Here is a 24,281-nt window from a genome sequence, read left to right as displayed (position 1 = left end):
CTACTAGAGCATCTGAATGTAACTTGAAAGGTTATATTCTAGATACTGATTTTTCTAATGAACCAAATAGATTACACAGATATTGAAGTTTATTTGAATTTGATTCATAATATTAAGATTTTTGCTATTTAAATTTTCAGGCATTTTTGGAACTAGCAACAGAGGAAGCAGCTATTACTATGGTTAATTACTATTCTGCTGTGACACCTCACCTTCGTAACCAACCGATTTATATTCAGTACTCCAATCACAAAGAACTAAAAACAGATAATACATTGAACCAAGTGAGTATGTGTAGGTACATAAATAAAATGGCCTAGAACGTATTAAGAATCTCATAAACATATTAGCAGAAAAAAATTTTTTTAACCATTCAGAAGATTTTTCTATGAGCATTTTCTTGTTTTTTGTTTTCTGGTTTTTTTGTGGCATTTTCTTGTAGCATGTTAAGTATTAACCATTATGTTAATTTACAGAAAGTATGTGTGGTCTCTTATTTTCATATTTTAAGTTAATACTGGATAAATTAGTTAAATAGCATTTTTTTCAGTGCTTTTAAGGTTCTGGTCAAAGTGTTCTTTTTCTTTGTGCAAATTAAAGTTTTTGTATAGATACTGTCTGAGGTAGGACTTAAGTATAAACTGTTTATGCAACTCTGCTGCTTAGACTTCAGTGTACGAAGTTCAGTCCCTTTGGTTATTTGGCTTTTTATAGGTCTTAATTTCTTATGGAAAAACTCCTACTGAGGATGTGTTAATGGTTTTCCTGGGGGGAAAAAATGTAAGAATTGAGAATATATGTTGAGAATATGTGTTGATCTTTTAAAAATGTGATGTAGAAGATATTAATTATCTAAAATTATTTTTTTAGAAAAAGTATAAGAATGGTTTTAGATCTAAATACATAGGATTGCAATAAAAACTGGTCTAAAAGCTCTTCAAATGTAGTTTTTAGCTAATTATATCTGTTTTAGTAAAATCTAAACTGTGGCTCTTATCAAAAATTAAATGGAAAATAATTTCTCATAGATTTTAACCTTTGTAAAAAATAATTTAAGGTCATTTTGATAGTTCATGAAAAATAAGCTTGTAAAACTTTTTGCCTAAAAGATAAGGCTAAAATTTCAGTTGTTTTTTTTAATTTGATAATTTTCATTTCTTTTGAACCAGAAGTTGTACTTCTCAGAATTTATCATGAGGAAATATACCAAAAGAAAATATGTATTCTCTGTTCTTTTTATTTAGAGTTTAAAATGGCATTTAATATCCCAATTTTATTTTACATGTTAGTATTTTCAGTAATTAGTGAATGCATTCTCATTTAAAAAGATTCAAATGAAAATGATGTGGAAAGAATAAAGGTAAGGCATCTATAGATAGATAGATATATGTAGGGGAGGGGGATTTGTAATTTCAAATAGGATAACCAGTGGAAGCCCAACCAACAAGTGACATTTGAGTAACAAACTTCAAAGTGATTAGAGAATAAGGCACTTACTGAAGTCTTGGGTATGTTCCAAACATAGGGAGCAGTCAGTGCAGTGTTCTTATGTTGAAAAAAAATTTTTTGACAGCCATATTTTTGATTTTCAAAAGTTCTTCTTTTCTTTGATACCCTTTTTACCTCGTAGTTGGTCATTCTTTACAGTTACTAATTAATGGTATTTTAAAATACTTGACTGTATCTTTTACTTTCTTTAGAATTAGCTGTTACGTTTATCTTGTTCCCTCTATTCTTCTCTTCCTCCCACCCACCCTCATTGTCTGTTTATATTTCAGAATGGACAATTAGGTTTTATTGGACTTGCATGCTTTCCTCTAGAGTAAGGTAATGAGGACTTGGATACTAACCTGGGATCCCCCCCAAATGCCAGAGGTCTTTATTCTTGGCCTTCAAAACTCCTTTTAGAGTTTCTGTTCTTTTAAGGGAGTGTTTAGTTGTTGTTGCTTTTGTTTTTATTGTTTAATAATAAGTTGGTTGATGGTGAGGAGGAAGAGGATGTTTGTTAGCCATACTTTCTGTTAACCCTTTTATTTTCATTCTCCTTCCTCCTGTGTACCTACCAATTTCTAATTTGATTCCTATGGATGCTACCAGTGCAAACCCTGTTCTGCTACGTGTTCACTGTGTCTTCTGTCCATGCATTTTCTGAGTTTTGGGAATTTGATAAAATTATTCTGAGCTAGTGATAACCTTTTCTCTTCAGTATCTGCATTTATTCCATTTTGTACTTATTTATAGTCATTTTAATAGTGTTTTATAATAGAAGAGAGAAATGAATGTGTGTTGTCAATCATGAATTCTTCCAGAACCTTTCATCAAATCAGTAGGTTCTGTGAATTCACTCTTTTCAATATCTGCACAGTTTTCTTCTTTCTTGCTACTTCATTTGCTCAGACACAGTCATCTGCAGCAAATCCTTTTCATGCTCAGGGTAAAAGCCCTTTGAGATGAGTACTGTTTCTGTCTTATGGCTACTCCCACCCTATTTTCCTGTGCTTCTATCCCAGTAGTAATTGTAGCGCCTATAACCTGGCATGCTTTCTCTTATTTTGTCTTTGGAGGCCATTGTGCTTCTGTGCTGTCACTTTGACCTGGAATATTGTGGCCTGCCTGCCTTTATACCACCTTTCCATCCCTTACTTCACATGGCCACTTGTTAGACATCTTCAGGTTTCCCATTAGTTAGTTTCCTTGAAAGCCATCCTCTGATCCACAGAGTGGATAAGGTTTGGATTAAGAACCCTTAATACAAATGAAAATCACAGTGAGATACTGCCATGTATACCATACTGGATAAAATTAAGACCAGTAATACCAAGTATTGGAACAATGTAGAGAAGCTTGAACTTCGTAAATAAGTGATGAGAATGTAAATTGGTAGAATCATTTTTAAAACCTTGAAATATCTACTAAAGCTGAGCATATACATATTCTTTGACTTAGTAATTTTTACTAGTCACGTATCTGAGAAAATACATACATATGTGCATGAAAAGATATGTATAAGAAAGTTCATGGCACACTGTATGTAATAGCCCAGAGCTGGAAATGATCCACATGTTCAGCAGCTGTAGAATGTGTTATGGTATATTTATTCGTTGGAATACTGACTGGCAAAAAGAATGAACAAGCTACTGGTGTCTCTAGAACTTGGATGAACATCATAAAAATTATGTTTATTGGAAGAAGCCAGATCAAAGTAGAACACATACTATATGGTTCCATTTATATAACTGGGAGAAAGCATGTGTGTGGCTTCTGGAGTGTTGGTAATGTTCTATTTTTTTATCTAGATAGTCCTTTTACAGATATGTTCTATTTGTGAAATTTTATTGAGCTGTATATACTTATGATTTGTGTCCTTTTATGTGTATATGATTGTTTCAATATTAAGTTTAATTAAAATCTAGGTTGGCAAGCCAACTCTGCTCCATGAATTTTTTTTTTTTAATGTATGAAGAGGCTTCTCTGGTAGCACAGTGGTTAAGAATCCACCTGCCAATACAGGAGACACGGGTTCAAGCCCTTGTCCAGGAAGATACCACATGCCGCAGAGCAACTAAGCCCATGCACCACAACTACTGAGCCTGCTCTCTAGAGCCTGCAAACCACAATTACTGAGCCCACATGCCACAACTACTGAAACCCACGCGCTTAAGAGCCCGTGCTCTGCAACAAGAGAAGCCACTGCAATGAGAAGCCCATGCACCGCGATGGAGAGTAGCCCCTACTCGCCACAACTAGAGAAAGCCCGCGCACAGCAACGAAGACGCGATGCAGCCAAAAATAAATAAATAAATGTTTGTTTATTTAAAAAAAAATGGGGGAGGGAGATGCAAGAGGGAGGAGATATGGTGATATATGTATAGCTGATTCACTTTGTTATAAAGTAGAAACTAACACACCATTGTAAAGCAATTATATGCCAATAAAGATGTTAAACAAAAAAGCTACACATAAATGAGACCAAAAAATGTATGAAGTTACTTGTTAGTGATAATAGAGAACGTAATTGTTAAGGTAAAAAAGGAAGATGGAGAACAGTGAATAGTATTGAAAAGAAAAGTATGCAGTAGATAAGTACTTAACATGTTTGTATGGAGTACATATATACATATGCTTGTGTATGTAGGGAAAGCAGACAGGGTTGACTGAGTTGCAGAGGAAACTTAACTTTTTATACTGTTTGGATAGTACACCATGATCAAGTGATTACTATTTTAAGAAGACGTTCCATTATTTAAAATAGCAGATGTTAGAGTTGTTCTAAGTTGTGATATTTCCATGCTTATTATAATAAATGTATATAAAGACATGTTCACTAATGAAGAAAGTGAACAGTGAGCTACTTGCAATGAGCTACTTAAAATACTTTATTTAAATATATATTGGGTTAAATATGTTCAGATGTTTAACAAACATTGCTCTAGAAATCTTTTTATCCCTCTTTTTTTATAACTATATTCTTTATAGTAGTGTAAATGTGCCCATTGTATTAAATATTTATTGTATGTTTCAAAATGTTGGATTTGAATTAACAAGTCACTTTAACATAAATTTATAGGTCATATTTTATTAGCATTTAGATGATGAAGTTTGACTAGATGAGTGTGTGATCTCTTTGAGTACCAAGCTATATGATTTCCTGGTTATATAATATTTCAGTGAAATGACCATCCTCCCACCTTTTTTGAGATATAATTCACATATACATTGTGTGGGTTTTAAGGTGATTTGATATATTTATATTTCGCAAAATGATAACCACCACCACATTAGTTAATAGGTCCAGAAAAAATGTAACACTTCATGATTTTGGGGTCATATTTGCATAGGGCCATGCTAATCTCTGTCTTGTTCCAGTTTCAGTATATGTGCTGCTGAAGGGAACACTGATCATTCCTTATTATCATAAATGTTCTCATTCTTTTGTATCCGCCTTCCTTTTCATTCATCACTATGCTCTGTTTATATTCCTGTTCATCTGCCAATACAACTTTTTCAAACTATAAAGCAGTGTAGAGGTATTTGTCATTATTATATCTAACAGTTATTTGCCTTTATATAGGTTTTCTGACCCCAGATAAGGTAGAAAGAAATTATTCCTTATCAGTGAATCTGTCAGTAATAATAGGAAAGGCATAATAGTAATAAAGGCAGTCTTTTTGGAACATTTAACATATGATTTAGTTGACAGATTTCCCAAAAATACTGTATTTTTTCAGTTCCATATATATATTTTTTCACATTTTAAAATCTCAGAAATCAAGATGTGTCTTATAATAGTTGATCTGTCATGGTTCAATTATAAATATCTTCCTAGTCCTACGTAAAATTATAGTGTATTAGATACCATAACATGTATGGAAAATATTCTTCATGTTTTATTTTGAAGTATTCCTGAAAATTTTATGGTTTTGTAGTATGGTATACATCAATTTCTGTTCTAAAAATTTTGGTTTCAGAAGTTATGCTAGTATGAAAAAAAGACTTAATTTGTATCTGAATATTCTTCTAGGATTTATTGGAAATAATGTTTATGGGAGTTCTTTTGGATAATCTAGTAATCCCCTTAAGGTTTACTATGTGCCTTTTTTATGGAATGAATAATGTTAAAGTTTCATTGTTCTCTAAAAGTTTCTGTTTAAAACATTTTCTGAATCTGTCAGACTACATCTTGTTGTTTTGAGAGTAAATTACACTGACTGTCTTTCTTGTTCCACATTGGTCCCAAACCCTAGATAATTGTTTTAAAGTAAAATAAATACTAGTATAATACTTGAATTATAATCCTTGGCTCATGGCAGGTGCTCAGAAGTATTTATTGAGTGTTAAATTTTATTTAATCTATGTGTTTTAGAAAAGAATTTAATATTGTAACGTTTAGCAAAGTATAGGTGAAAATACCAGGAATGTTCCTAAAGTGCTTATCTTTCATTTTTTAGCGTGCTCAAGCAGTTCTTCAAGCAGTGACAGCTGTCCAGACAGCAAATACTCCTCTTAGTGGCACCACAGTTAGTGAGAGTGCAGTGACTCCAGCCCAGAGTCCAGTGCTTAGAATAATTATTGACAATATGTATTACCCTGTAACACTTGATGTTCTTCACCAAGTAAGTTTAGTTTAATTTGCATGTTTATCTATAAAATTGAGAAATAATAATACAGTAGATAAAATTTGTTTTGATTTTAATGTTTTAACAGATATTTTCTAAGTTTGGTGCTGTATTGAAGATAATCACATTTACAAAAAATAACCAGTTTCAAGCTCTTCTCCAGTATGGTGATCCAGTAAATGCTCAGCAAGCAAAACTAGTAAGTCTAGTTTTTTTTGAGATAGCGATAATTTTTCAGTGGTAGATATGTATATACACATACATATGTGTAGCTAATGTTATTAATACTGACATAACTTAGCAATACCATATAGCATTTTAGATGGCACACATTATTGTCATTAAGGTAATATTGGAAAAGCTTAGTATTTATGATAAAAAAGAAATGTTTATTTTTAACATTAGTCATATTTATAGTTATATGTAATACAGGCTTATATTTTGCATTTTTGTTTGATTTAGGTCCAGAAGTTTTGTGCTCTTGAGGATATAGCAGGATTGTATTGTGCATGCATACCTGTATAAGATTTTACATTTTCCAGTGGGAGTTTCAAAGTAATATATCTATAAGATAGTTTGGCTGAAATACATCAATAGACATGTGGCTCAATTCTATGATAGGCTCTCAGCCATTTCCAGTATTCTTTTTAAGTATTTTTTTAAAAGATAGGTTTTTTGAATAAGTTCTTAGTCTCCCTTTTATTCACATTACTTACTTTTTTGTTGTTGTTGTTGTTATATATGGAGGGTAAGAAACTGTTCAAAGCAGTAAAATCTACCCGTCATAGCTACCACTGAAAACTGCATACCACATCTTTGTTTCTAAATGCCTAATCTTCTGTTTGTGTATCTTATTTAAATCTACCTTTGTCTGTCTCTTTAACTTCTTGTGCTGTAGTATCTCATTTTTATTCCATTATTAAAACATTAAATATTTATTATTAAACCATTAAATCAACTGTCTGTACTTATATTTGTCTTACCTTTTTTCTCCCTTTCACACTTTTACTTTCAGACTAATTATGGTCTATTCAATACTTCCTCCAGATCAAGATAGCTTGTATGGAACCAGGCCATTTTTAATTATTGTTTCATTGCATTCCATCCTTAGAATCTCATTTGGGGAGCAAAAATAGCTTCAGGTAGCAGAAAGGCTTTACTAGTAATAATAACATAATTGAAATGGTTTACCAAGTGCTGTTACCTCATTTTTTTCTGACTACTCCATTTATAAACAGAACAGGAATTTTTCCTGTGTTACAAGGGGATGCTAAGATTTAAAGAGGTAAATTACTTATAATGTACACTATCTGTAAAGTTGACGTTTTTTTAGTCTACTTTTCTCCAGTGTGTTGCTACTCATTGGTTCCCAATTGCATGATCTAATCCTATTATGTTTCCCTTTTCAGCAATTAGAGTTGTTCTTTAAAAAAATAATTGTCTTTCCTAACATGCCCCAGCCCTCCAACTTTGGAGATATTTTATATTTAAAGAGTTACTGAAATCATTGTGGTATGAGGTTTGATCAATAGCAGACAATCTAGAAGCCGTGTTCTCGATGGCACTTTTCACAACTTCAAACAAATTTAAATATAGTGCACATTTTTCTTGATATGGAATATTTTCTTTGTCATTCCCTTCCGATCCAGAGGAAGAGTATTTGGTAAAGGACCAGTGAAATGGAATTTGATTCAGAATTATACTGCATTTGGGCTATACAATTCAGTGGTTAAAGTAGTTTATATATATCTTTCAGTATTTGATAGGTTTTCTTTTTTTTTTTTTTTTTTTGTGCGGTACGTGGGCCTCTCACTGTTGTGGCTTCTCCCATTGCGCAGCACAGGCTCCAGACGCGCAGGCTCAGCGGCCATGGCTCATGGGCCCAGCCACTCTGTGGCATGTGGGATCTTCCCAGACCAGGGCACGAACCCATGTCCCCTGCATCGGCAGGCGGACTCTTAACCACTGCGCCACCAGGGAAGCCCTAAACATATACTTTTGATGACTCCAGTCATTTTTCTTCATGCCTTTATCTGGACTGTGGACTGTACCTAGAGAATATCGCATAATCTAGCCAGTACTAATTTAAATTCTTCAGCATCAACTACAAATAGACTCTGCTTGCAAAATCTTACCACATTTCTTCGGTCTGTTCTCCCATTTTCCACAGTGACTATATCGGATAGAAATTTCTCTTTCCACCAAGTCTGTCTTCACTCTTTCTTACGACCTTGCCTGCTGCTTCTCAGAAAAAATAGAAACTATCAGATGGAAACTCCATCAGTATTTCTCACAAAATCTACTTATACCCACACATATCTGTCTCTTCTAAATAAAAGGCATAGATATTTCTAAGACCAGTAAACACCAGATACCATCCTGTTCTGCCTCATAAGAGCCTTTGCATTTTCATCACCTCTTTCTCTTGTATTTTTCTCTTTGTTGGTTATTTCTCACCAGTGTTTCAAGTGTGCTTAAGTGTTCTCTCATTTTTTAAATGAATTTACCCTTAATTCTGTATTCCATATATCTGTCCATCTAACACCTTGTCTCTCTTCCCTTTCTTCATTTATAACTAGAATTCTTAAATAAGCTGTCTTTATTTGCTGTTTATACTTATTATCCTCTTGTTGTTTCTCTACTTAGAGTAATTTGGTTTCAGCCCCTATTTATCCATATTTTTCTCCCTCGTGTCACCAGTGATCACTAGAGTAGCTAAATCTCAACAGAATTATTCAGTCCTTATCTTAACTAACCTTAGGTAACATTTGACATTGAACCTTTCTTTCCCTTTCTTAAAATCCTCTTTTCTCCTGGTCTCTGACTTCTCACCTAGATATATCCCACCTCTCTGTCCCTTCCTTGTTATATCCCTCCCCTTCCACCACGGGGACCTCAGCTGTTACACACAGCTCAATTACACCTTTGTGATTCTGACTACTCACATCACTTTTTCTAGCTCAGACCTCTTCTAAGAGACCCAGATTAGGAACCCATGGACCATGGCGCACCTTCAAACTTAGCGTGTTCAATTAACTCCTGTCACCACCACCCCCCACCACCAAAAATACGAAAGCCTGTATTTTCTGTGTCAATAAAGGTCAAGGTACTATGAATCTAAGAAACAAGCCAGAAAACATTGAATCTTCCTTTATTCCTCTTCCTTTCAGCTTATCACCAAATAGTACTCATTCTAGACCCTAAATTTCTGTTGAATCTATCCTTTTGTCTCCAACTCTCTTGCCATCACCATAGTCTAAGCTAGTGTCATTCAAAGTGCTAGTCTTAGATGCTACAAGGCACTTGTGCAAAAATACAAATCAGCATACTTCTAGCTATAGTTTGTTCAGTGTCAGTGTTGATAATAAATTTGGACACAAAGTTCTCTTCATGCAGAGTGACTTGGGTTGCTAGTCCATGAACCACAGTTTGAGTAGCACTGATCTAAGCCATCATCTCTTAAATCTGTGTTTCATTGGTCTTCTGACAAAACTCACCACTTTGAGTTTTAAGAATGATCTCAAAGTCATATTTCTTCCTTTCTCAGTGCCCTTCAGTGACTGATTTTTGTCCTAAATATAAAATCCTCCTTCCTTAACATAGCTTATAAAAGTAAATCTTGCCTCTCCAGTATCATCTTCCACCTTTAACCATATTGGACTTCTTTAAATGCTTGCATATTCTATATATTCTCTGATCTCATGGGCTTACAACTTGCTGTTCTGTTTGCTAAAACTGTTCTCTCCATCTCTTATGCCCAACTCCTACCTCTCTTTCAAGTATCAGTTTAGAAGTCTCTTCTCAGAGAGGTCTTTCATAACCTTTCAACTAGATTGGATCCCTTCCTTTCTTAGTTCTCATCACTGCACATCAAACTTATAATTACTTGTTAAGTGTCTGTATTATCTGTTGGACTATAAGTTATATATGAGTGGGTATCATGTCTACTTTGTTCCCTGCTACATTTTTAGAACCTAGCACAGTGTATGGTGTATTACAGGTATTAGGGCTTTTTCAACCCATGTCACAACTTTCCCAGCATCTAGAGTGCTGTAGATCCTTCCGACCTTTCAACCATCCATGTACGTCTAAGTGTATTATAAAATGAGTTGATTCTAAACTTTGTAATTCAGTTGCTGTATTTTTATGCTTGTTAAAACAGTAGAGATCGTATAAAATTTATAGGTAAGGAATAAGAATTTGGGAAGGGAATCTCAAGCCTGCTTCTCCACTTCTATAGTGATTGTTGTTCAAATGAATGAGAGAATGACAAAATATTGCTTACGCCCTGGGAATTCATTTAGCAGGCATAGTGTACCTTCAGGTTTGGGGGAAGAGAATTATAGTATTCTTTAAAGTATGGTCCAGAGCCCATTCTTATCAGACTGTGGTCCAGATACATTCTTATCATATAGATTGCTTACACAGAATGGGACTCTTAGGCCATTCTGAACTAACAGTTCTAATCTTTGGGGTTGGGAGCCCACTACTCTGTTTTGTTTTGAATGCCCTGGGAATCACTGCCATGTAAAGGCAGCTTGAGTGACAGAGCCAACCAAACTTTCCATATATTAGTTATGATCTTTGGCAATTATTTTCATTTAATTGGAATTCCTTCCCCCTAGCATTTTGCTTTATAAGAAAAGAGCAACTCGGAAAAAAACATTAACAGTGGAGTTCTATTAGTGAGGGTTGGAGGGGAAAAATGTAACTATCTCCTGAATTTGTCCTGAGGTTGGCTTTAAAAACCTCTTAAGTCAACAGAAAAGGTAATGTATATTGAGGGTTGACATTTAGGGTGGTAATCACAAGTCATTTTAACAATTATAATTGTCAAGTAAAAAGTAAATTGTTTTAAATGATCTTCACATTTATTAAAGAAAATGCCCTAATGCCTTTTTCAAAAATCTTGTTTATTGGCAAGCAGTGTATTGGGCAAAGATAATCACTTAACTGTGGCTTTCTATCTAGTTCAGTTTCTATATTTTCAAGAAATAGAAGTAATCTTTTTACCTTGACTTTTAAAAATTATTTGTTTTATATAACCCTGAAATTATAACACACATGGTAGATAGTAGCTGTTTTTGTTTTTGTTATTAGAGACAGCTTTTCAGGTGTGTTATCTATCTCTATTGGGAATGTGTACAGTTGACACTGGACAGTGACACTGTGTCTTTTGGAAATCCTTTAATATGGTCACTCTGTTTTAATATGCAAGTGGATTGTTTCTCATTAATGATTCCTTCCAGGAGAGAGTGTATTTCATTAGTTTCATTGTTGGCTTTTCCTGTTTTTAATCCATATGCAGTGTTTTTTGTGTTGTTAACTATACATTCTGTATTTAACATCTTTACTGAGTTTATCATATTTTTGCCATAAATCTTATACTTAGTATGAAAATACTTTTTCCTGATTGTTTTTGAGTACTACAAACCTTCCCTTTGCATAGACACATTTGAGAGGCCTTTCTGCAAATTAACTTGAGCTTTTACTGTCAGAAATCTTTGCCCTAGCAAGATCACTGCAATCCCGATTGCTGAACACAGACTGACTTGTGTGCTGCCATTATTTCCTGGAATTTTGCAAACACACGAGCTTGAAGTGAGCTTGCATATCTAGTTTACTCATTTGTAGTCATCTTCCCTCAGCCAGCTATTGAAAGTGCCTGGATTTCTATTCTTGTGTATCCTCAGCTCTTGTTCCTCTTGTATGTTGCTAACAGGTGATTTTAATTTACATATTGTTTCCTGATTTCTCTAGCTTTTGTATCTTAGGTATACTTGTGTATCTTCCATCTACATAAAGATACTATTTTTTAATTAAAGGAAGAATGTCAAAGGCTTCTAGAGGGCTTTCTAGCAGTTAGCATATTCATAGTAGATATTTGGCAGTCAACCTCATTGAAAGAACTCAGCCCCAAAGAAACTCTGCTTATTGTGAAGTTAGTGTTTTTGTGTCAGTAATTGCTTTTTGCATTAATTTAGATAATATGACCCAGAGCCAGGTCTTTTCTTAAAAGATACCAGATTTTTTTGTATGATGTTATTGAAATAGTCACCTAAGAGTGAATTTTGCTACTCATCTTTTGACGTTCATATATTGGGGAGAGATATAGATTCTATTACTTGGCTCAACATTTCCCGTATAGGAATGAGTAAAAGAAGACGTATTTTCAATGCTTTGTCTTTACAGAAGAGTATTGAATTAATACTTATATTACTGTGGCTGAGAGAGTTGATACTTGGTTTTCATTCTCATATGATGATAGGTACATTGCCTAATTCAAATATAATTCAAATCCTGATGTGTATGTAGTCCCTTTAAGTGAGTTTTCATCAGTAATTATTGAAATTGGTGAACTTGGGTTGAATTGTGTTTTTAGGTTAGTTTTTAGCTTGGTAAATATATTCACATAAATCTTACCTTTTTTTGAATTTTATTTTATTTAGTTTTTTATACAGCAGGTTCTTATTATCTGTTTTATACATATTAGTGTATACATGTCAATCCCAATCTCCCAATTCATCCCACCACCACCACCACCCCCAACACTTTCCCTCTTGGATAAATCTTAATTTTGTATATTAAAGGAATGGGTTTTCTTTTTTTAGAGTGGGAATATTTTAATTATAAGCTTTATATACATAAGGAGCTATTATAGAGGTTTACTTTTTCCATAACAGGGCACTCTTGATTATATTTTAGTCTGTTTCAGTTACTTTCCTTCTTCAACAGTGTGACAATTAAAATAGTCATACTGAGGTAATACAAAAATTCTCTTTCAAACACCAAATGTGAAAAATATGTTGGTCTACTATTAATATAGTTCTGGTTTTACACACTTAATAGATCTTGGTCTGCATAGATATCAGGCTTGATCTATTTATGTATTGTTATCAGAAGAATTGTTTTCATTTTTGAGGTGAATTATAGAGCTAAACATGTTCTTCATTTCTGGACTGTTACTTTATATAGTAAATGTTTATTCTTCTAATGAAAAATTAACAGTGTGATCCCCTGTTATCTAGTTCGTTCCAGGTTTCCATCCAGCTGGAGTAGCATTGGTGATTATATAGGAACAGAAAAAAACATAATAATCATAACAGCAGCACAGTCCTTTTATAATTCATATGTTTTACATATGTGTAAAATATATATATGTGCTTTTACATATGTGATCTTTTATCTAATCCTCATAATAACCCTGCAAGGAAACATGGCAGCCATTGTCATATCTGTTTTCCAGGTTCAGAAAGATTCTGAGATTCAGAAAGGTTAAATAACTTGTTCAAGATGACCTTTCAACTCTAGAGGTGTACTCCTTCTATTCCAGAACTTTCCTGGGATGGCATTTAATTTGCTTATTCAGCAAGTTATTAAAAGTTATTCAGGTTGAACAACCTAGGTTAAGGAAGATAATATTGGGTTGGCCAAAATGTTTGTTGGGATTTTCCTTAAGATGTTATGGAAAACCCAAATGAACTTATTGGCCAACCCAAGAGTTTTTGCTCATTTCATGGTAGTTGCTATTATGCATCATAGTGATATTTAGTTGTCTTGAGGCACCTCATTTAATGTGGCATCAAACAGAAGTTACCTTATACCTATACCAATTTTTATAAGTGTTACCATACAGCAAAAGATATGTGTATAATAAAATTAACTTTAAAGTATTGTGCAGACTATTATGGTACTACTTTGGCAGCACTGACTATATTTGTGACCCTTGTTAATTTTTTTAAATTAAAATATTTGCAGATTTTTAAAATTAAAAGTATTAGCACATATGTTTAACTGGTTACATTTTAGATTTAGATAACACTTTTCTATTTAAAGAAGGTAGTATTTGTGGAAACCAGTATATATTGGTTGGAATAGTAAAGAACAGGGTATGGAATTTGATCCCTTTCCTGGTGACTTATGTGCAGTTTTTCATCGTTGAGTTTCATTGTCAAAGTCATACTTTTTCTAATTTTTATTTCTTAAGATTGCTGATATATTTTGTTCACTTTTACAGGCCCTAGATGGTCAGAATATTTATAATGCTTGCTGTACCCTAAGGATTGATTTTTCCAAACTTGTGAATTTGAATGTAAAATACAACAATGATAAAAGTAGGGATTATACTCGACCTGATCTTCCATCTGGGGATGGACAACCTGCATTGGACCCAGCTATTGCTGCAGCATTTGCCAAGGAGACATCTCTCTTAGGTATGATTTTTATTGTCTGTACCACTTTTCTCCCATTTTGCCAAATGGGAAAGTGCCTGTTAAACTCCAGTAAGTATAATGAATCTCCCATTTTCGAATTTAAGAAATTATGTTAGGTTTCTCCCCGCATCAGGTAAGAAAGCATATGTATGCTGTTGGAAGAAAACCCTAAGTTCATAAGTATAATGAAAATTATATGTTATATTCTTTTTCACCACTCTCATCTTCTCTCCCAGAATAGAAGAGGAAAAGCTCTAATGAAGAAATACTGTTGAGTTCTTAATAAAATATTTACACTTTAAATTGAAGTCATGCTGTCTAGGGCCCCTTGTGCATATTCTTTAGGGCCAATCTAATTGTTTCAATTTAGCACTGCACAGACAATGAAAAGTTAACAGATGCAGCATATAATGGGAGTAGGTGTATAGAATTTTTTCAAAGCATAGTATATTCTCTCTTTTAAACAATTTTAACTAGAAAGAATTTTATATAAAATTTATTTTGGTATTTATCAGTATTTGCATTTTGTCTTAATCATTGTATTTCACCTCATTCTACAATGGATTTGACCCACCTAATCAAAAACAAAACAAAACAAAAATTTGTAACTAATAGTTGACAGAGTCAAGATGAAGAAAAAATAAAGGAAAATGTTATTTTGTAAGTAAAATAAGTGATTTATAATTTAAGATGAAATTTTACAGTTTTATTTGATGTATTCAGGAAATTCTTGGTTTCTGAAGTTTGTAAGATTATCATTAAATGAGTTGTTTCTGTACATATGGAACCCAAGATTGATGAGTCACAAACTAGTTCTTACAGTTTATGTTTATCAATTAAAAAAGAAAAAGCATTATAATGAAGTAATTTTTGGAAATAGATATTTACTTACTGTGAATATATAGCATGTGTTATCCATTTATAAATATGTAATATAAGTGATACATCTATGAACTGAGACACACTAATGCACAAGAGAAGCATTTGATATGTGAAATTAATTCTGGTAATTTTAGACAAAACTGACCCTTTATTCTAGTTGTCTAATACATATAGCACAAGTCATAGCAGTTTATCAGGACCATAATAGATTCTTTAGGTTGGTAACATTCTTTCTTGAGAGAATCTCTATCACTGTGTGGGGCTAATTTAAGGCTTTATTCCCTCAACTTGGCTTGTAAGTAGATAATATTGACTATGGTGTACCATTTTTTAAAGTCAAGAGTGAGACAGTAATGAGTGATACATGGCCTTTGCTTGTAATTGTTACTGTGAATTCTTAAATTTTTTTAACTGATAGAAATTATTTTATAGAAAAGACAAAAATCAGCATTTACTGAATAGTTTCTATGTCATAGGCATTCTGCAAGTCACTTAGCAGATACATTATTTAATCCTTAAAATAACCAAAGTAGAAGATGACAACAAGATTTTTTATAGTAGTTTCTAAGAAGTTTAAAATATTACATGCAACTCATTAAAGAAACAAGGGTAAAATACCAAGAAACTTCAGCTAGCGTCAAACATATGACCGTAGTAATCACTTTCTTGGACCCTAAGAGCTATGTGTGTTTGCTCATTTGGGTGTAGTTAGATGAGTTTGTATGTGTTTTTGATTCTGGGTGGAGTCATGGTTAGAGGGAATTCATCATCGTTTTCCTTGTAATCTCATGGCTTTGATGGAATTTTTTTAAAGTAATAATAAGTCTCATAAAAGATTATAAAGTTACACCATAACTAACTTCTGTCTTATTCAGTGCTTTTATCATTTTTCAAGTGTTCTACATTTTTGCATTAAAAGATTATGAGTAAAGTTGCTCAGTTCTTAGTAAATAAATTTGGTGTCTTCTTCCAGCTCTGTCTTGAATATTTTAATATAATATGCTGGCATACCTCGTTTCATTGTGCTTCACAGATACTGTTTTGTTTTTGTTTTTAAAAAACAAATTGAAGGTTTGTGGCAACCCTGCATTGTCAGATGATGGTTAGCATTTTTTAGCAATAAAGTATTTTGTAATTAAGGTATATACATTTTTTTTAGACATAATGATGTTTACACACTTAATAGACTACAGTATACTGTAAACATAGCTTTTGTATGCACAGGAAAACGATAAAATTTGTGTGACTCACTTTATTGCAATACTTGCTTTATTGTGGTGGTCTGGAACCAAAGCTGCAATATCTCCAAGGTATGTCTGTATTTTTGTTTCTGTGCTCTGCCTGATAAGAACAAGGAAAATATTTTGTGGTGAAACTATGTGAATTCACCTTCCATTACTAAATGACTTCATCATTTACCTGTTTTAATGGTTTTACATCTTACAACTGGGTTTTTTTATTTTAAATGTCTGCAGATAGTTTTTGAAAATGGGTGAGTTATAAGTTTTAAAAATCAAATAATGGAATTTATAGTTTATGAGATAACTTATATTTTGATTTTTTTCTTATTTTCTATGTAAATACATATTTGTACAAAATTAAAATCACACTATTTTATTTGAATTATTCTACTGAGAATTTTTTTGAAAATTGATAATTATAATAGCTTCATAACATTCTAGTGGATATATAATACTTTTGGAAGTATGTTGGACATTTAGTCTACTTTCATACTTTTCATCAGTATAAATGGTGCTGTGACAAACACCTGTACATAACTTTTTTGTCTCTTATTTACTTAGACTAGATTCCTGGAACTAGAATCATTGGGTCAAAGAAAATGTTAAAGCCTTCTGAATCTTGTTGCAGATTTCTTTCTAGAATGGTGATATTTAAACTAACATGAATTGTATATGAGGCTGGCTATTGTACTTTTTCCTCTACCAGCTTATTATAATTGTTATTATTTTATGAACTAGTTTATAATTTTTCATTGCTTATTAGGTACTTACAAGTCTCTGAATTGGTTGTCTGGATTCTTTCTATTAGGATGTACAAAACATAAAATGTATATTAAGGATATTATGTTCATATTTGGTATGAACTAAGCATTCAACTTTATACTTACATTTTAGACTGGCTAGTTACGGAAAAATATTTTAAAATAATTCATCACAATCCAAACCTTTCCATTTACAGGACATTAAGGTAACTTTTTTTTACCCCCCACACCTTTGGTGGGTACCGTTATCTTTATGAGGAACCACTTACTGTTTTGCTTTTTAAAGTAGTCATCAAACACTCTTAATAGTGACATACACTGTTACGTTAGTGAGGTCATGCCTTCTGGAATGGTGACTAAATTTTTTTCTCTGTTTATTTACTTCTAGTGATATTTAGTAAGTCAGGTGACTTCAGAGTACAACAAACTAATATTGATAGGATCCATTTCCTGCTTGAGTCTTCCTCAAACAGTACTTGTGCAAAATGAAATAATTGCTCGGTATCCTTTTATTTCAAAGATTCTGTAAGAACACAGATACTAGGTGATAATTCTTTTCTGCTAAATATTTAGGGGGATTCACGTTACTTTGTATGATTTTTATATTATATCTAAGCACTTGACTAAATTTAATTAATTTGGAATCAGTATTATAAATTTTAATTGGTTCATTTTACACAGTAATTTTTTAAGACTAGCATTCTCGGCTTCATTTTTTTAGTGCTAGGGACCACAGTGTCTCCAAAAATGTAATTTATTCAAGAATGGAGACTGAGGGCTTTTTAATTAGTTAGAAATCTGACATTTAAATACATAATCACAAACTTGGCAGACTATTAGTTATTCACGTATTCTACATCAGAGAACAAGGTGATCAAAAATTCTTGAGATTATAAATTGAGATGTCATTATAATGATCATTTTATCATGTTTAAGAAGTGTAGTTAATTTATTAAGGGGTGGTCACTTTTAGAAAAACTGCTAGAAGTAATTAATTTTTCATGATCATGTTGTCTACATTTTTAAAATTAATGCAGATAATATGTACAAAGAATACTTACTTTAGAGCCTTCTGTGTATTTTGAGTTAATAAGTAGCAGCCGTTCTCATCATACGGTTTTAACAGAAAAGCAAAACAAACTTTGTATAGGATATCTTTTGAGGTGAAAATAGTTGATAATTGAGAACAGATATAACAACCATTTATTCATAAGGGTAAATATGTAGTTCTTGTAGATCAGTTTTTCTCAAACTTTCCTGCACATCAGAATTACCAGGTCTTACCCTAGACTGAGAATCCCTAATGATTAGTGGGTTTCTAATTTTTTAAGATTCCAGGATTCCAAGATGTAGTGGGAGTTGAGAATTACTACTATAGAGGAAAGTTTGTAATTTTTTAGGTGCTTTATTTTAGTTTTTTAGCAAAATTATTAGTGTTCTCATAAAAACATACTTTATACCTATTGAGCCAGTATTCTAATACTTTTCTTTATTCAAGCCATGTAAATCTGTCTTGGTATCGGTACAATTCCAGTGTTTAGCTGTTAAATTGAATTTGGTTTTCTTTTCTATGTGTTTATGATGCATAAAATTAACAAGTAAACTTGTTTTTAAAATATTTTTTAAAACTTACTTTAAACTTAATATTTTAAAATTTATTTTTAAATGACTTCTGAAAGCTTTTGTTTTTGTTACTTTTGAATGAGTTATTTACATGGTGTTTTTTTTTTTAAGTTTTTATTATCAAAGACTTCAGTTATCATATCCATTATCTCAATTCACTAGTTCCCACACTTGTTTTATCTGTTCATTTTTTCTGTTGTATTTTGAGGCAAATCCTTAACATCAAGTCATCTCAAACATAACCATAATTTCTCTAAAGTAATGACATTTTCTTACCAAGCATACCTGATCAAAATTGATTAAAACCTGATTATCATACCTATCAAAATTGATGATGATTTCTTAATGTTGCTGAATACCCAGTCAATCTTGCATTTCCCCAGTTGTCTCAAAAAATGTTTTTTAAACATTGATTTGTTCAGAATAGGATCTTCTCAGGGGCCACACATGGCATTTGGTAGTTATGTCTCCTGAATGTCTATTACTCTGTTAAAGTCCTCTCCCTCTGCCCCAACCCTCAGTTCCATTGACTTATTGTGGAAACCTAGTTATATTCTTTAAGAAAATGCCACAATCTGGATTGGTCTGGCTATTTATTTCCTTATAGTGTCATCTTTTTTTTTTTTTTAAGATCACGTGTTCTTGTGTATTCATATTTATTTATTCATTTTTAAAAAATATTTATTTGGCTGTGTCGAGTATTAGTTGCGGCCTGCGGGCTCTAAGTTCCCTGACCAGGGATCAAACCCAGGCCCCCTGCATTGGGAGCACAGAGTCTTAACCACTTTCTGTCTTTAAAATGTCTCTTTTAAAGAGGAAGTTGCAAGAGCTGGGATAGAATTGTTCATTTTAAAATTTGGATAACATTTTTACTTGTGAATCATGAATTAACTTGAAGCAATAAGCTTTAAAGAATTTATTTAACTCCAAGTACATTTTATATAATATTTGAATTAATATGTTTTAAATCTGAAAATTTTTTTGTCTTCTCAGCAAAGGAAATAGTTGGTGGTAATTGTATACTTCATACTTTGGAGGTATAATGGGCCATAAACATTAGGAGAAATACATTATTACATCAGTTCATATTTACTTATTTACCCGCCTTCTCAAATGGAATAAGCTTATAACTGTAGGACTAAAATGTTATTCATAGGCTGCTTTTTAACTATCCAGGGTACACATTTTCATTCAGAGTTCTTAATGGTTGATTTTATAGTCCTAAACTGATTTGTTATGGTCATCCATTCTATTGTTCTCAGCTATAGCTTTAAGAAATTTCTTTTATTAATCCTACGTTTACCTCCTCCTTTTCCATGATACCCTGTCACACATTTGAAAACCTTATATTTATCCTGGTGTTCATATTTTTAAAGCTAAACAGCTAAACAACAGAAATTGATTCAGTGGTAATCAACTTCAGCCTTTGGATGTAGAAGACAGATTTAAATTAAATCATACTGTAGATTTAATCTTGAAAAATTTTTAAGAGTTGACAGTTATGTATGTGGTATGGCTAAGACAAAGTAAAGCCTTCTAAAGTATATTACTGCTACCTCTGCAATTAGTAGAAGAAACACTATGCATTTGTGACCATAGTATAAAATGTGCCTCTATCTGAAGGAGGTAAAAGTTATGCAGGAAGTTTTCAGTCTCTAAAGATGGAAAGCAGTAGATACATACAGGAAATTTTAGTGTTTTTTTTTTTTTTTCTGAGTTCCTCCTAACTTCATATTTCTCTTCCTTTTAATTTCTATATTTTTTTCTTTTTCCTGTTGATTTTAATTTAAAAATGGTATTCTGTCTCTGAATCTACCTCTCCTTTTTGCCCCACTTTCTGAATTTTTCTTACCCGCCTTAATTGCTGTGAGCTTTTCACATTCCTAGAAGGATTCTACCTCACCTCAGTGGCATCCTGCTTTATTCATTAATTGCATTTTTCAGCAGTCATTTTAGCACTGTGCTGGGTACTGTAGGGGCTCAGAAAAATTACAAGGTTTCTGTGCTTGTAATCTTGTTTATACTCTGGTGGAGGCAGCATACGCCTGAATATCTCTAATGTGAGGCAAACTGAAATATATAATAGAGTTTAATGTAATATTAGAGCATAATGAAGTGAGTAATTTATCATCCAAAGGAGAAAGTGGAAGGGCTTTATGGGCCAAAGGCATTTGATTTGGATAAGAATAAAGGATTTAAAAAACACAGCATGAGAAATGTGATGAAGAATATATCATGCATGTTTAGGAAGTGACAAGTATTCAGTTGTGAATGAGGCATAGGGTAATTGGGAAAACATGAAAGGCAGTGATGTCAGAAAGAACTAGTTTGAGAGAAGATCTTAGAACTGATGCTATCCCAAGGAGTATACTGGAGACTGTTAGTCTAAGTAAGGTAAAATTGTGAATCTAAACTAGGGACAGAAATGAGAATGGAAAGAAAGAAACATGGGAAAAATTAAATGTAAAAGTAATAGGACTTGGCACCTTACAATATGATGACTCATGAAGAATTAAACTTGTGGAGGAGTCCACCTAGACAGTAGGAAATTCAGCCTAGGACTTAGGCAAGAGTTCTGTGGGGTTGAGAATTTGAAAGGCCAGAGGAATGTTGTTTTGGTTTAGAGAGATCAGATTTGTAGTTGCCAGACACAGGGCTTGGGGGTGGGGAGAAATTGGATAAAGGTGGTCAACAGGTACAAACTTCCAGTTATAAGATAAATAAGTACTAGGGATGTAATGTAACATGGTACATATAACGAACACTGCTCTATGTTATATAAGAAGGTTGTTAGGAGAGTAAATCCTAAGAGTTCTCATCACAAGGAGAAAAAATTTTTTTCCTATTTCTTTAATGTTGTATCTGTATGAGATGATGGATGTTCACTAAACTTATTGTGATAATCATCTCATGGTGTATGTAAGTCAAATCATTATGCTGTACACCTTAAATTTATAAGGTGTATGTCCATTATATCTCAGTAAAACTGAAAGAAAAAAAAAAACTTTGGTTTAAGATTCTCAGGTATAAGAGAGCAAGAGGGCTAAACACTTGAAATTGAAACTTTAAGCACTACACATTTATGTTGTGGGAAAGTAAAGAAGTAAGGGATTGAGGGATGAAATAAATAGGGTTAAATTAGAAGTGCCTATTCAGTTTAGTAGTTACCATAAAGTTTATTCTTATTCGTAAGAATGGGTATAAATCAAATTATAATGGATTAGGAATGTAAATTTGATAAAGTACTTACTATTCTTTGAATAAGTGCTGTAGGAAGGAAGGAGAAATGGGATGGTAGTTGAGGAGCAAATCAGGGCCCAAGAGGAAATGTTTACAGTAAAGGAGTATGCATAATCATTAAGAGTATGTGGTCCAAATCCAGACATCCTCAGTTCAAAAGCTGGCTCAACTTCACTGTCTCAGCTTTCACATTTGTCATGGATATAATGATAGTAATCCCCATGTTTTAAGGCTAGTGTGAGGATTAAATGTTTTAATACATACAGAGAACTTTTCACAGTGTCTGGCATAGAATGAATGCTAATTTCATATTAGCTAGTATTTGTTTTGAAGGCTAGCTTAAGTCCTAGAATTGATTGTAGTAGATTGGATCAAGAATATAGTGGAAATGTTGGGGCCTACGAAATATAGAGATACTTTTCAGGACCATTGTGAGAACTGGAAGGAATTTTTATCAAGCTCACAGAGAGATTTAGGGGTAGAGCTGGAGCCGGAACTGAAGTCATCAGCTTTTGATAGTCCATATTCTTTCTTCTCACCATTTGTATCTTTATGAAGAAAGGGGAACAGATAGAGAGAGAGGACTTTTGAAGTTGATTGAAAATTTTGGGGGAATTCTGATCTCAGTCTTACAAGATACTTGCTGAACATAACAAGGACTTAAGTCTAGTGGATTTTTAGGGAATTCTTGAAAATAGAATAGGAAATGCGGCTAACATCAAATAACAAAATGTTCGTGGAATCAGTTTGGGGTTGTAGGGTGTGTGTGTGTGTGTGTTTTCACTCTAATATTTTACAAACCTAGATGAAAGCATATCCAAAATGTAGGATTTGATTTATCCAAGTCTGGCATTGTAGAGCATTAATGGATTAGGAACAAGCAAGCCAAAATGCTCTAGACATAGTATAGTCTAGCCAAGGGAGAACAGAAAGGGAAGTGGTTGTCATATAGGCTAAAAATGGGTTGGTTCAGTGGCTGGTATGGGAGTAGGAGGATCTATAAGATGGAAGAACGAAGTCAGGAAAGGGGATGTAATGTTAGAAATGAATGGCAAAAAAAGAAAAAAAATCAAAGATGTAGCAAAAGAAGTTGGTAAAACAGACTGATACAGTAAAAATCATCAAAGTAGAAGTTTTTAAGAAATCGTGAGACCAGTGTGTCAGACAGATCACAGGATGAGGACAAGAGCTGAGATAGAAGGAAGAAATAAAGCCAGGTGCCAAAGTCTTAATGTAATGAGAGAAAATGTCCCAGTGACCTAATGGCTGTTTTGATGAGAAATGATTGCATGGTACGACCTCAAAGACATTCTAATTGGTGACGGCAGAACAGCAGTCTGAAAGTAACATTGGGTGGTGAGATAGTGGGATGAATAATGCACCCTTTACTTTCCTTTGGGGAAGGGTTTAGGGAGGTAAAAATGACTTTTTGAGAGGGTTATAAGATAAGTTTCATTAGGACCAAGCAGGCTTTTAATTAAAAATTTTCTCTAAGGAACACATTGAATAAAATGCAATTGTTAATGATAGAAAAGAAAAATGGGTTCTAGAAGGTAAAATAAAAATTGAAGGGAAGCTTGGTGGAAGAGGAAGAATGGATCGTTTGAGGAAAAAATAGCAGCTGTCATTCTTGTCAAAGGTAAAATTTTTATTTTCAAGTCAGGAAATAAAATATTGTAAAAACTGCCCCCCTCACCCAGGACCCTATACTACATGAATTATAACAGGCCTCAAAGTCCCACCACCAATCCTCTGTTCAGTCGTGTGTGAGAATAACAACCACCAGATGTCTTGAACAGGGAAAAGAAGTGTAAGACCAAAAACAGGGGAAAGAACTTTAAGACCAAAAGATATGATGTAATTGACTTTGGATAGATGTTTCAGAATAGGAAATGAAAGGATAGAACAAATTCTGCATCTCTAAAAAGCATGGATAAAACTGTCGTAGTCAAGAGGAGCCTAAGGAGGTATGACTAAATCTAATAACGGCATCCTGAAACAAAAAAAGGACATTAGATGCAAATTAAGGAAATCTGAATACTTTATGGACCTTAATTAATAATAACATTAATACTGGCTGATTAGTTGGAACATATATCATACTATTGTATGATAGTACAGTATATTTATAATATATATGATATATAACTATATCATGCTATAGTAAGATATTAATAATGGGGGAAAAGGGGTGCCCAAGGTTAT

General features: G+C 33.0%; 1 protein-coding gene and 1 non-coding gene across 6 annotated transcripts in view; one reads left to right on the top strand and one right to left on the bottom strand.

Annotated features, from left to right (window-relative positions):
• Positions 1–24,281, top strand: part of PTBP2 (polypyrimidine tract binding protein 2) — a 79,200-nt gene that overhangs the window by 36,604 nt on the left and 18,315 nt on the right. For all 5 annotated transcript variants that reach the window (XM_004323441.4, XM_019919825.3, XM_019919824.3 and 2 more), the window contains exons 5-8: positions 141–284; positions 5,949–6,113; positions 6,205–6,315; positions 14,134–14,329. In XM_004323441.4, the coding sequence (XP_004323489.1) occupies positions 141–284; positions 5,949–6,113; positions 6,205–6,315; positions 14,134–14,329 (616 nt within the window). The remainder of the gene's footprint in view (positions 1–140; positions 285–5,948; positions 6,114–6,204; positions 6,316–14,133; positions 14,330–24,281) is intronic.
• LOC117309764 (U6 spliceosomal RNA) lies at positions 4,795–4,896 on the bottom strand. Its single transcript, XR_004524062.1, has one exon. It is a non-coding gene; the product is annotated as a U6 spliceosomal RNA (small nuclear RNA).

This window comes from Tursiops truncatus, chromosome 1 (assembly GCF_011762595.2).
Source record: "Tursiops truncatus isolate mTurTru1 chromosome 1, mTurTru1.mat.Y, whole genome shotgun sequence".
In the NCBI taxonomy this organism is placed as follows: domain Eukaryota; kingdom Metazoa; phylum Chordata; class Mammalia; order Artiodactyla; family Delphinidae; genus Tursiops; species Tursiops truncatus.
The sequence above is the reverse complement of the archived record's forward strand: the minus strand, read 5'-3'. Positions and strand labels throughout refer to the sequence as shown.